The following is a 12,772-nucleotide window of genomic DNA, read 5'->3' as shown; positions in this document are numbered from 1 at the left end:
ATAGAATCATAGAACTTACAGTGCAGAAGGAGGTCATTCGGCCCATTAAGTCTGCACCGGCTCTTGGAAAGAGCACCCTACTTAAGGCCACCTCAAGTCTTAAGCCCATGCCTCTACCCTATCCCCGTAACTCAGTAACCCTACCTAACCTTTTTGGACAGTAAGGGTAATTTAACATGGCCAATCCACCTACCCTGCACATCTTTGGACTGTTGGAGGAAACCAGAGCACCCGGAGGAAACCCACGCAGACACTGGGAGAGCGTGCAGACTCCGCACAGACAGTGACCCAAGTTGGGAATCGAACCTGGGACCCTGGAGCTGTGAAGCAACTGTGCTAACCTCTGTTCGACCAAGCTACCCAATATGTTACGAATGAAAGCCTTCCTTCTCTTTATTTTACTGCGTTGCAAAGCAAATGAAGGTGTGTGTAACACGGTGTAATGTCAATCTCGGCCTGACTCAGGAAGTTGCCTGATTGAACTCGGCTTCACGAAACTTGAAGTCTTTTTTAAAAAATGTTGTCTCTAAGGCACCTCTTTTCTTCCCATGCAGCTGTCATTAATTTATTATTTAAGATAGCTCTCCTAGCATGAGTCACTGGCCAGTAAATTAAGGCTGCTGAGCAGCAGACCATCCTTTCAGCTGGGGTCACGCTATGGCTCATTCCCTTTCAGCTGAGAGAGTCCAGTTTAGAGATTCATTTTCGGGTTCACTTCCCGTTAAATTAGGGAAACTGCAACGACTACGCCAATTTGTCGTGGAAATCATAATAAAGACAAATTCCTCGAGGTTCGATTGAAGGAAATTTATTTACACAAATATATTTGCGGAGAAAGAGTGTTCTAGCTGCAAAGCCATTGCACTGCACTTTGAGATTCGATTGAAGGAAGCATATTTTTTATATAGTCTGAAATGACAGTTTGAAGTAAAAGGCCATGTTTATATTAAATAGACCTTGGAAAGTACGCAAGGTGAAATACGTAGTACGTATGCTCTTGCCCTTGGCTAAAAACAATTCAAGTACACATTTTGTTATCTTTCAGAGGACAATGCGTTTTCATAATAAGGCCAAGACCACAAAATTTAAGCATTTTCGCTAAAAAGCAGTGTTAACTATAGTCAAGCATTTCCCACCATGCTTCTCAATTGGCAACTCATTAATTTCCCTTCCACAGATTGACTAAAGCACATTGGGACATACTGAGGCTGTTGAAGGTGTTATAGAAATGCAGGACTTCTTTCATTGACACTACCTGAATGGGCCAATGCAGTGATTACTCAGGTGAGGTTTTAGTGAGTGGGGACTCCCATGGGTTTCAATAATATCCACTCTTACCATGATAAGGTCGAGCGCACAGGTCCTCGTCGGTGTTGTAAATTCGCCACACGTCAGTTTGGTCCATGCTGGGCCCTGGGGTACTGGTTTTAGGTTGCCGGTTCAGGAAGCTGCTGAGCTGCCTGCCCAGGTTGTTGCAGTGCCATCGCATCTGGGCAGACTCCTGGTCACACTCCGTCATACCCAGCGTGGGCTCAGTGTCGTTCCGCCTCTGGATGCTCAGACACTGCTTGGACCCCAGGTTAAAGAGACGTAGTCTGGACACCCACTTCCATTGCTGTTGGTCGAAGCTTTCGTTGCAGGACAGAGCCAGTCTTACACTCGTCCCCTTGCTCTCCAGGCAGCTCCCTGCTTTCTCACTGTGTATTACAAATATACTGGTATCTGCAAGTCAGAAAAATATAATTAAAACCAAGGATAAGGGCTCATGCATGGAACCAATGTTCAACAATATTAAACCAGATTACATCAATATTAAATTGTGGGCAATATAGATCTAATAAAATAGATCTATCACTCAGAGCTAAGCACCATATATAAACTGCACTGTGAACTGCACACATATTGTACCATCACATGCATTGCTATGTGCACATACTACATTGTTGTACTGAACATCTACAGCACAGCTCAGACAAGATTATATACCACACAGTCCACTCCCACATAACACAGGGCAATTTGAATCTCACACTGAAGAGAGAGTGAGATAGTGATAATTAGCAGGGAGATGGATGCAGTGGTCAGATATAGGTTGATAGTGTACAGCTAAGCTGAGCTACCCTGGGTGTAATAACCTTCCCAAGGCTCATGGGAAAACCGTAATTGATCTCCCCATGTGGCTCGTGGAATATGAGCTTTCCCACTAGTGAGCGGAGGCCCACCCAGCTGGGGCTTGTAAGACAGAGCATAAAAGCCGGCCTGAACAGGGACCGGCATGTTGTGTTGTTCCAACGGGACTGTGTAATGTGAATAGTTCACTGCTGAGGGAAGACAATATGTTACCTTAACTAAATCTATGTTCTTCCAACCGCTGACTTCTGGTCATTATACTGGGTTTCTCCTCAGCAGGGGATGGCTAGGAGATATGTAAATTAAGCACGTTACTCATGTGGCTAGGGGCTAATCCTCAACTGCAACTCCACTAACAACCTGATGAAAAACTGCCCCAGCAGAAAGCTGTGCAGGTCTTTGAGGGCAATTTGGACTTAACGCCATCTCCTGAGCGGCTAAAAGGATTGCACTGGCCATCCTTTTCACACATCCCCATCCCACCCTGACATCGGCACACAAATTATTGCTCCTAGCTCTGTGAAAGAGAGCAGGAGGTTAGACAAGATAGAATATTATAGCTTGAGATTATAGTTGGGTTGAATGGAGTCCAATATAGGCTGGTTCAGTCCCCCAAGCCCACTCTTCGCAGCGCACATAATTCTACCGTGAATTCCTTCTCCCACTCACTAGAATTAGTGTTCCTAAGGTAGGGAATCTACAAAGTGTCAATCCCTGCCATTAATACAAAGAACTATGAAATTTGCATTCATTCAGCACCCTTCCTAACCCCACAAACTTCCAAAGTGCTTTCCAGCCAGTGACACTCTTTTGTAGGGCAGTATTTGCTGTGATGTAGAAAATGCAGCAGTGCCAATTTGTGCACAGCAAGATTCTACAAACAGCAATGAGCTAATGAGCAGCTAATCTGTTTGAATTATGTTGGTGAAGGGATGAATGTTGGCTAGTTCACCGGGAAGATCTCCCCTCCTCTACTTTGAAGCAGTGCCATCTGATCTTTTGATTGCCACAGAGGCCAAATGGGGCTTTAGCGAAATAGCCAATCCAGAAGATACAGCCTGGATTCTCCGAAAATGGGGCTATGTTCCCACGCCCACTGGAAAACGGGCACGAATCACTCCAGACATTTTATAAAAAGTCCGGAGTGATTCTCCGGTTTTAAGAGGGTTGGAAGGGCCCTGCTGCACGTTGCACAGCTCCTGCTGCTGATAAGGGGCCCTGTACTTCTGGCTGCAGGTCCGTGCATACGCGCGGCGGCCATTTTTGTACCCGCCCCCGCGCAACATGGTATAGCGACACAGCAGGCCAGCGCGGAAGAAGATAGGGCCCCCCTGGATTGCATGCGCCCGCTAATCGATAGTCTGTCCGTCGTGGAGGCCCCCCCCCCCCCCTGGACAGGGGCTTGAACTCATAACCTTGGGATTCAGAGGAGGGATATCCACTCAGCAAACAAGGCAGGGTTGAGATGTAGCACCAACTCAATCTAATTAATATCTAGTTGGATGGGATAAGTTAAAATAACCCCTCTTGCCCCATCAGTCACACTCGATATTCTGAAACATCAGCACAGCATTCCTGAGTTAACATCCGTCTCAGCAGCTTCTATTCTGCCTATTTATTTGAACAGGAGACAGTCCCGCGCTCTCTGTTTACACAGCTTATGCTCAAACAGCTTACTCTTCCCAAAGGCTCTGTCTATATTCTCAGGATATTCCTAACGGTGCCATTGCCTCAGACTGGAGCCTATTACTTCTCTCTAAAAGAAACCCTTATTTGCTGCTGGCGCATTGTGCGCTATCCAAGTTGAAGGACATTTAAATTTTGGCCACCTTCTCTCAGCCTCAAGCACGGACAGCGCGGAGTTGGGTCGGCTGCCTATCCTGTCCCAACAACATTGCTCAGCATCAAACCTCGGGGCGGGGGATGTGTTGCCAAATCTCCAGGACACTACTGCGTGCAATCCAGGAGATCAAAGATCACAGGGTTATTAAACAAAATAACTTTTAGAAAGAAAGTACTGGAGATGGGGCAAAAATGCCAGGTGGGGAAGCTAGTGAGCGAAGTAATTTGATTCAAATCTATTGGGTGTACACCCAGACAGATTGTGAAATCTTTTCCCAGTCCAATTCCAGTCAGAGACAGCGGAGTAGCTGCACAGGAGAATCTGAGAAAAGGTGAGGGACTCGGGACAATTTTTAGGGCTGGGCACCAGAGCCCAGTTCCCACCAACTGGATTAAGACCAACCTAAACCGTATTCCGTGTGGGAGACCCTTCCAGACACAACCTTCTGTCCGGGAATTCTCTATTTTGTTAACTGCTCTGGCAAGAGCATAACATTCTCGGTTGACACTCCAGGGCAGTACTGAGGGGGTGCGACAGTTTGGGAGGCATTAATGCGGTATGAGGCGAGAAGCCGAGGCCCTGTCTGCCCGCTCAGGTGGATATAAAAGATCCCGTGATGCTAATTTCGAAAGGAAAAAAGCAGCAGTTGATTCCGGCATCCTGCAAAATATTTATCCTTCAACCAGCGCCTCGAACAAAGATAATAGTCTTAATTTTGCGGCCCTGTCGTAGCAGGACCCTCCGCACAGGATGGGGCAAACCAGTAGTGGACAGGGCTGGAAAATCCCACCCAAACCTATCTTCTGTTACTGATGAGGACAGTCTCAATATTACATCCCCATGGGTAGGAAATGTGCAATTTCATTGGTTAAACATTCACAAACGCAGCAAACAGGAAACAAGCAAAACAAACCATAAGGTTTCTGAAGTTGTGCTTGACTTTGATCCAGTTGGCTATATTTTACTTTGTATTAATTTTGTTTCTATGTTTCAGTCTGTAGCCTTTCTAGACCTTTCGCCTAGAAGGTAGGTTCTTCCCTCTAGCTTTATGTTGCTCAAATACGTCGGCTCCGGAAAATACAGCTCTTTTTTTTTAGAAAAGACACCCCTATCTCAGGGGGTCCCAACTCCAGTTGGAAACATTCCTGCAGCTTACTTAGGGGTAGATGAGAAATGCTTGTGAGGGGTTGTACCCCTGAAAACATGCCAGGCATCAAAAGGGGTATGGGTAGGGGCAACCGGTGTCCCACACCTCTCAAACTCTCACTTATAACCCCAAGTACTTGGGTTGCACACTGCAGCAGCCATACCCCGGGAATCCCGACACGACAGTCATACAAAGCTAAGCAAGTAGCCCATCAGCTTTGACTGGTGTGCTGCACGGACATTATCTCTTCTATTGTGTATTGTGAGGATCATCCCTGTTTATTCCCTTCTTTCCCCATTCTTTTATTTTCCTGCTACATTTTTGATCCATGGATAATTTATGATAATATGTCTTTAAGGCAGCCTGTATCTTTAATTCAGGCAGAAGGATGCAGTGGCCTGTGCCTTTAATTCAAGCATAAGCCTATGCTGGTTTGAACAGGAGACTATAGACTGACCGGCACCAATGACAGAGATGGGGTGGGACTCGGCTTGATTGATTTGGCTGGTGGTCAATTAATTGGCCCAAAAGGCTATGCTCGGCCTGGTAACAGGTGGTGATTGGATCAGATCCCACAGGAATGTTTTTCGGGGTCCCGGGGTTCCAGTTTAGTATCAGGTTGACTACTGACAGCACAAAAGGAGGTCCTTCTCCAGAATGGCTGTGTTTCTGAACTGGTAGTAAGCCCGGATGGATCGGTTTACAAGAGGTTTGCCTTGCAGGCAAAGTTCAGTATCTGCTAACTCTGTCCCGGAAAGCTGGCGTGAATCGACTATCTTTCCCCAGAAGGCCTGCTGCCTGTGTCTACTACCCATTCTACATTACAGAGGTTGGAAGGCAAACCACAAACTGAAAGCAGCTTTTGAGAAAGCAAAGTCTCTGCCTCTTCAGGAAAGGTGCAAGTACGGTGCTTTTAAAAACTGCAGGAAAACCAGTGTGGGCTGCAAAACAAAGATGGTAATCTACAAGATTACTCTGAAGAAAGCATGCCAGGAACCATCATCTGAAACAAAGACTTTTTCTCATTCACTAATGTTTTTTTCTCCTTTTCCACCATCTGTGTTTGTCTGTCTGGTGTGTGCGTGTGGAGGGTGGAGAGGTCAGTTAAAATAAGAGTTAGGTACTTATTAATATTTAACCAACCACATGCGATGCATATTTCATCATTATTCTTGTTATAAATAAACAGTAATTATGTTTCAACTTAAAATCTGGTGACTGTAATTATTGGGTACTCAGGGGCCAAAGGCTATGTGTATTTTTATAAGAATTATTGGTTAATTCACTTATGTTGTGATTACGGGATGATTGATCATATCATAGAATTTACAGTGCTGAAGGAGGCCATTCGGCCCATCGAGTCTGCACCGGCTTTTGGAAAGAGCACCCTACCCAAGCCCACACTTCCACCCTCACCACGCAACCCAGCAACATCATTTAAGCTTTTTTTTGGAACTAAGGGTAATTTAGCGTGGCCAATCCACCTAACCTGCACATCTTTGGACCCGGAAGAAAACCACACACACACACGTGCAGACTCCGCACAGACAGTGACCCAAGCCGGGAATCACACCTGGGACCTGGCGCTGTGAAGCAGCTGTGCTAACCACTATGCTACCGCGCTGTACATTACAGAGGCTGGATTGGGGCTGTATTGTCTGTGCACTTGCCCAGGGTGTCATTACAGTATAAGACTGGGAATGGCGGATGAGGAGGAAGGTCCTGACAAGTTAGCAGGACAATGGGTCAGAAGACAGAGATCAGCAAAGGTGCAATGCCCACCCAGGGCATGGTGATGATTCTTCGGAAGGTAACTGATGACATCACCTGTGAAGAGTCTTAGACCTCACACAGGATAAGCCCCATAGTTAGTCATGGAAAGTCATCAACATATCATAACAACTGAGCTCCTCGTAGGAGTGTCTACAGGCAGGAGAGCACAGGAGGATTTCCCATATCCTCCGATTGTATAGGATTTTGGTGAAACCACATCTGGAATATTGTGTGCAGTTTTGGTCTTTGCATTTAAGAAGGATATACTTGCATTGGAGGCGGTACAGCGACGGTTCAGTAAAACAGTCCTTGGCATGAGGGGGTTGTCCTGTGATGAGAAGCTGAGTAAATTGGGCTTATATTCTCTGGAGTTGAGAAGAATGGGGGGGGGGGGGGGGGGACCAGTGGGCCCTGATCACGGGCCAGACCCCATTGGCGGGCCCCCCTCCCGGGGATGGAGCCCTCCTCCCCCCCACACAGGGCCTCCCGACCGTTCCCCCAAAGTTCCCACTGGGAGCGACCAGGGGTCAACGGCACCAGCGGGACTCTGTCGTATACGCGTGGTCACTCGGCCCATCCGGGCTGGAGAATCAGCGGCCCCGCCGATTCCAGCGGCCCACGGCCAGCGCCAATGGCGCCGATTCTCCGCACCGCGGAAAATCGCGCACCGGCGTCAGGGTGCGGTTGCGGCGATTCTCCGGCCCGGTGCGGGGCTCGGAGAATCGCCCCCATTGTTCCTCTGATCGGGGAATCCAAAACACGGGAATGCAGTGTCCAGATAAAGGGCAGATCATTTAGGACTGAGCTGAGGAGAAAGTATTTGACTAAAAGGGTTGTGAATCTTTGGAATTCTCTATCCCAGATGATTGTAGATGCTCCATCGTTGATACATTTAACATTGGGATAGATAGATTTTTGGTCCATCAGGGAATTAAGGAAAATGGGGAAAAGGCGGGAACATGGAGTTGAGCCTCAGATCAGCCATGATCACACTGCATAATGGAACAGGTTTGACCGGCTACATGGTCTAATGAAAGATTAATTTGCTGATGATACTAAAATTCATGTCATGCATAGAGCAACACGAAAGGGGATATAAAAGAGGAATAAGAAAAAGAACACGTGAGCTGTGGAAATGGCTTAGAAACAGAAAATTCTGGAAATACTTAGCAGGTCAGGCAGCATCTTTGAGGAACAGAGTTAACGCTTCAGGTCAAGATGATTTTTCATTGGAATAGTTTTGATGAAGAGTCGGCATTTTTCATTTTTATTTCAGTATTTTGTTCTTGATGGGGAAATGGCTCTTTGACCAAAGAAAAACATCCAATGAAGAGTTTGCTTGCTTCCCAATTGGGTGCTGGAAGGGGAAGTGTTGCAAGGATGGACATGTCAGACAACCAATGGGAATGCAGCACATTACAGGTCATGTGATGAGCCCAGCAAGAATATATCTGAGCAATGTTGGCAGCTCCAGACATCAACGCTATGATCCATCTTTAAAAAAATCGAGAAAACTTTAAACTCCACCCAGAAGCAGAAGGGCAGCATGGTAGCACAAGTGGATAGCACTGTTGCTTCACAGCGCCAGAGTCCCAGGTTCGATTCCCCGCTGGGTCACTGTCTGTGCGGAGTCCTTGAGTCTGCACGTTCTCCCCATGTCTGTGTAGGTTTCCCCCGGGTGCTCCAGTTTCCTCCCACAGTCCAAAGACGAGCAGGTTGGGTGGATTGGCCATGATAAATTGCCCTTAGTGACCAAAAAGGTTAGGAGGGGTTATTGGTTTACGGGGATAGGGTGGAGGTGAGGGATTAAGTGGATCGGTGCGGACCCGATGGGCTGAATGGCCTCCTTCTGCACTGTACGTTATATGTTATAAGACAAAAGAGAACAGTGGAAACTACAAGTTGCATGTGGTCCCCACGATGAGCAAGTTCTGACTTCCTCCTTAGCTAAGCTGAAGCTGTTAAAGAAATGCAGCCAATCAAGGAGGCAGCTGACTGGAGCTGGGGAAGCTTACAGAAACAATTTTTCATGATAGAATTAGTAGTCACATGGGAAAATGTGGGTTGATTAGGAAGAGCGAGCATGGATTCCTAAAAGGGAAATCGTGTCTAACTTGCGAGAGTTTTTTGAGGAGATACCAAAAAGAGTCGATGAGAGTAATGCTGTTGATGTGGTCTACCTGGACTTTCAGAAGGCATTTGATACAGTGCCACACAACAGACTTGTGAGAAAAGTTATAGCTCATGGAATAAAATGGAAAGTAGCAACATGAATACAAAATTGGCTGACTAATAGGAGGCAGAGAGCTACGGTAAATGGATATTTTCCAAGCTGGAGGGAGGTTTGTAGTGGACATCCCTCGGGGTCAGTATTGGAACCCTTGCTTTTCCTGACATATTAATAATCTAGATTTCGGTGGACACGGGATCATTTCAAAGTTTGCAGATGGCACAAAACCTGGAAATATTGTAAACTGTGAAGAGGACAGTGTAGAACTTCAAAAGGTCAGAGACAAATTGGTGGAGTGGGCAGAAAGGTGGAAGATGATGTTAAATGAGGAGAAATATGAGGTGCTGCATTTTGGTAGGAAGAGCACGGAGAGACAACATAGAATAAGGGGTAAAATTCTTAAAGATGTGCAAGATCTGGATATATATATATGCATAGATCATTGAAGGTGGCAGGACAGGTGGAGAGAGCAGTTAATAAAGCATAAAGTACTCTGGGCTTTATGAATAGGGGCATAGAGTACAAGAGCAAGGAAGTTAACTTATACAAAACACTAGTTAGCCCTCAGCTGGAGTATTGTGTACAGTTCTAGGCGCCACACTAGGAAGGATGTGAACACTTTGGAGAGAGTGCAGAAAAGATTCACAAGAATGGTTCCAGGGATGCGAAACTTTAGTTGTGAGGATAGATTGGAGGGGTTGGAACTGTTCTCCGTGAAGAAAAGGGTAAGAGGAGATTTGATAGAAATGTTCAAAATTATGAGAGGGCTAGACAGAGTCGATAGGGAGAAACTGTTCCCGCTCGGAAAAGGATCAAGAACAAGAGGGCGCAGATTTAAAGTAATTTGCAAAAGAAGCAAATGTGAAGTGAGGAAAAAAATTCTCGCACACCAAGTGGTCCGGGTCTGGAATTCACTGTCTGGAAGTGTGGTGGAGGCAGGTTTAATCGAGACATTTGAGAGGGCATTAGATGATTACGTGAATAGAGGTGATGTGCAGGGGTACGGGGAAAAGGGCAGGAGAATGGCACTACGTCATGATGCTCATTTGGAGAGTCGGTGCAGACACGATAGGCCGAATGCCCTTGTTCTGCACCACAATAATTCTGTGATGGTAAGCAAACCTAACCAGATTGTCTGCATCTGTCCCAAGGGGCAAATGATCAGACATCTATCTTCATGCCATTCGGTGGCCAGGTAGAGAGGGCAGGTGTACCAGGGTGGGCCAATACTTGCAATCTTACACTTTTGAGCTAATTAATTATGCAGTGAGTAATTCAGCGGATTAATTACGCACCAGTGAGTAATTCAGCATTGGAGGAAGGGGCGAGCAGGAAGTTGCCAACCGTGCCGTTACCTCATGGCAGACTGGTACAAAAGGTGAAGTCACACGAGATCAGGGGTGAGCTGGCAAAATGGATACAGAACTGGCTAGGTCATAGAAGGCAGAGAGTAGCAACGGAAGGGTCCTTTTCTAATTGGAGGGCTGTGACTAGTGATGTTCCGCAGAGATCAGTGCTGGGACCTTTGCTGCTCATAGTATATATAAATGATTTGGAGGAAAATATAGCTGATCTGATTAGTACATTTGCAGACGACACAAAGGTTGGTGGAATTGCGGATAGCGATGAGGACTGTCAGAGGATACAGCAGGATTTAGATTGTTTGGAGACGTGGGCGGAGAGATGGCAGATGGAGCTTAATCTGGACAAATGTGAGGAATGCATTTTGGAAGGTCTAATGCAGGTAGGGAATTTACAGTGAATGGTAGAACCCTCAAGAGTATTGAAAGTCAGAGAGAGCTAGGTGTACAGGTCCACAGGTCACTGAAAGGGGCAACACAGGTGGAGAAGGTAGTCAAGAAGGCATACGGCATGCTTGCCTTCATTGGCCGGGGCATTGAGTACAAGAATTGGCAAGTCATGTTGTGGCTGTATAGAACCTTAGTTAGGCCACACTTGGAGTATAATGTTCAATTCTGGTCTCCACACTACCAGAAGGATGTGGAGGCTTTAGAGAGGGTGCAGAAGAGATTTACCAGGGTGTTGCCTGGTATGGAGGGCATTAGCAATGAGGAGCGGCTTTGGGATTTTCCTTAACCCTGTTAGCCAAAGATATTTCATGACCCCTTTTAGCCCTCTTTATTGCGCGTTTGAGATTCGTCCTACTTTCCCGATATTCCTCCAAAGCTTCATCAGTTTTGAGTTGCCTCGATCCTATGTATGCTTCCTTTTTCATCTTAGCTCGTCTCATAATTCCACCCGTCATCCATGGTTCCCTAATCTTGCCATTTCTATCTTTCATTTTCACAGGAACATGTCTGTCCTGCACTCTAATCAACCTTTCCTTAAAAGACTCCCACATTAGGGGCAGCAGGGTAGCATGGTGGTTAGCATAAATGCTTCACAGCTCCAGGGTCCCAGGTTCGATTCCCGGCTGGGTCACTGTCTGTGTGGAGTCTGCACGTCCTCCCCCTGTGTGCGTGGGTTTCCTCCGGGTGCTCCGGTTTCCTCCCACAGTCCAAAGATGTGCGGGTTAGGTGGATTGGCCATGCTAAATTGCCCGTAGTGTCCTAATAAAAAAGTAAGGTTAAGGGGGGGGGATTGTTGGGTTATAGGTATAGGGTGGATACGTGGGTTTGAGTAGGGTGATCATGGCTCGGCACAACATTGAGGGCCGAAGGGCCTGTTCTGTGCTGTACTCTTCTATGTTCTATGTTCTATTTCAAATGTGGATTTACCCTTAAACAGCTGCTCCCAATCCACAATCAACCAAAATCATTCAAAATAGGATTACTCGTTGAATATCGCATTGCTGTTTGAGCGGGTGGGTTGTTACAAATTGACTGGCCTCTCTCCTACATTAAAGACTTGTGGTTATTGATGTAATTAGCTGTGAAGCACTTGGCGAAGCACGGGCCACCGTTCACGCTGGCGGGATATTTTGGTCCGGCCAGTGGTACCCCCACAATGGGTTCCGTGGCGGCGAGGAGTGCGCTCAACAGGAAATCCCATTGACAATGGCGGGGTCAGAAGACCCCGCCGCTGGCCACCCTCTGCCACCGCAGAACACTCTGCAGAGGGGGAGGAGAATGCCATCCGCAATCAGAATATTATGGAAATAACTGGTACCAAGGCAAAGTTTATCCTCGCATGTTTTTTTCCCTGAAGGAGTGAAGTAACATAATGACACGGCCAGGGTGTAATACAGCATTGGCCGAGAAAAAGTCATTTAACTCAATGCCATGAGGGGTCAACCCTATCCTGAATCGATTTCTTGAGAGACAACTTCGAATTGATCTTCCCTGTCCCTCAAAGGAGCGACATCTCCATGATCCCAGTAGTATTCAATCATTTCTGTCCACACCTCCGACTCGGTGTAGCTTTTCCCCACAGAGAGTCTGTTCCCCAGTCCAAAAGGCATCTGATAAAGTACTGCGCAGCAGACCTGAAGGCAAAGTTATATCTTATGGAATAAAAGGGGCAGTAACAACATGGATATGAAATTGGCTGAGTGACAGGAAACATTGAGTACTGGTTATTGGATGATCTTTTGAATGGCAGGATGGTCTCCAGGGACCCTTGCTCATCCTGATATATATTAATGACTTAGACCTTGGTGTACAGGGCACAATTTCAAAATTTGCAAATG

At 46.5% G+C, this 12,772-nt stretch overlaps 1 protein-coding gene across 2 annotated transcripts in view; it reads right to left on the bottom strand.

Moving 5' to 3' along the window:
• mrc2 (mannose receptor, C type 2) overlaps positions 1–12,772 on the bottom strand; it is a 293,165-nt gene that overhangs the window by 218,905 nt on the left and 61,488 nt on the right. For both annotated transcript variants that reach the window (XR_005458165.1, XM_038778997.1), the window contains exon 2: positions 1,339–1,722. Coding sequence is in view for 1 of the 2 variants with exons in the window: in XM_038778997.1 (XP_038634925.1) it covers positions 1,339–1,722 (384 nt within the window). In the remaining variant the exon portion in view is untranslated. The remainder of the gene's footprint in view (positions 1–1,338; positions 1,723–12,772) is intronic.

This window comes from Scyliorhinus canicula, chromosome 19 (assembly GCF_902713615.1).
Source record: "Scyliorhinus canicula chromosome 19, sScyCan1.1, whole genome shotgun sequence".
NCBI classification, from domain to species: domain Eukaryota; kingdom Metazoa; phylum Chordata; class Chondrichthyes; order Carcharhiniformes; family Scyliorhinidae; genus Scyliorhinus; species Scyliorhinus canicula.
The sequence above is the reverse complement of the archived record's forward strand: the minus strand, read 5'-3'. Positions and strand labels throughout refer to the sequence as shown.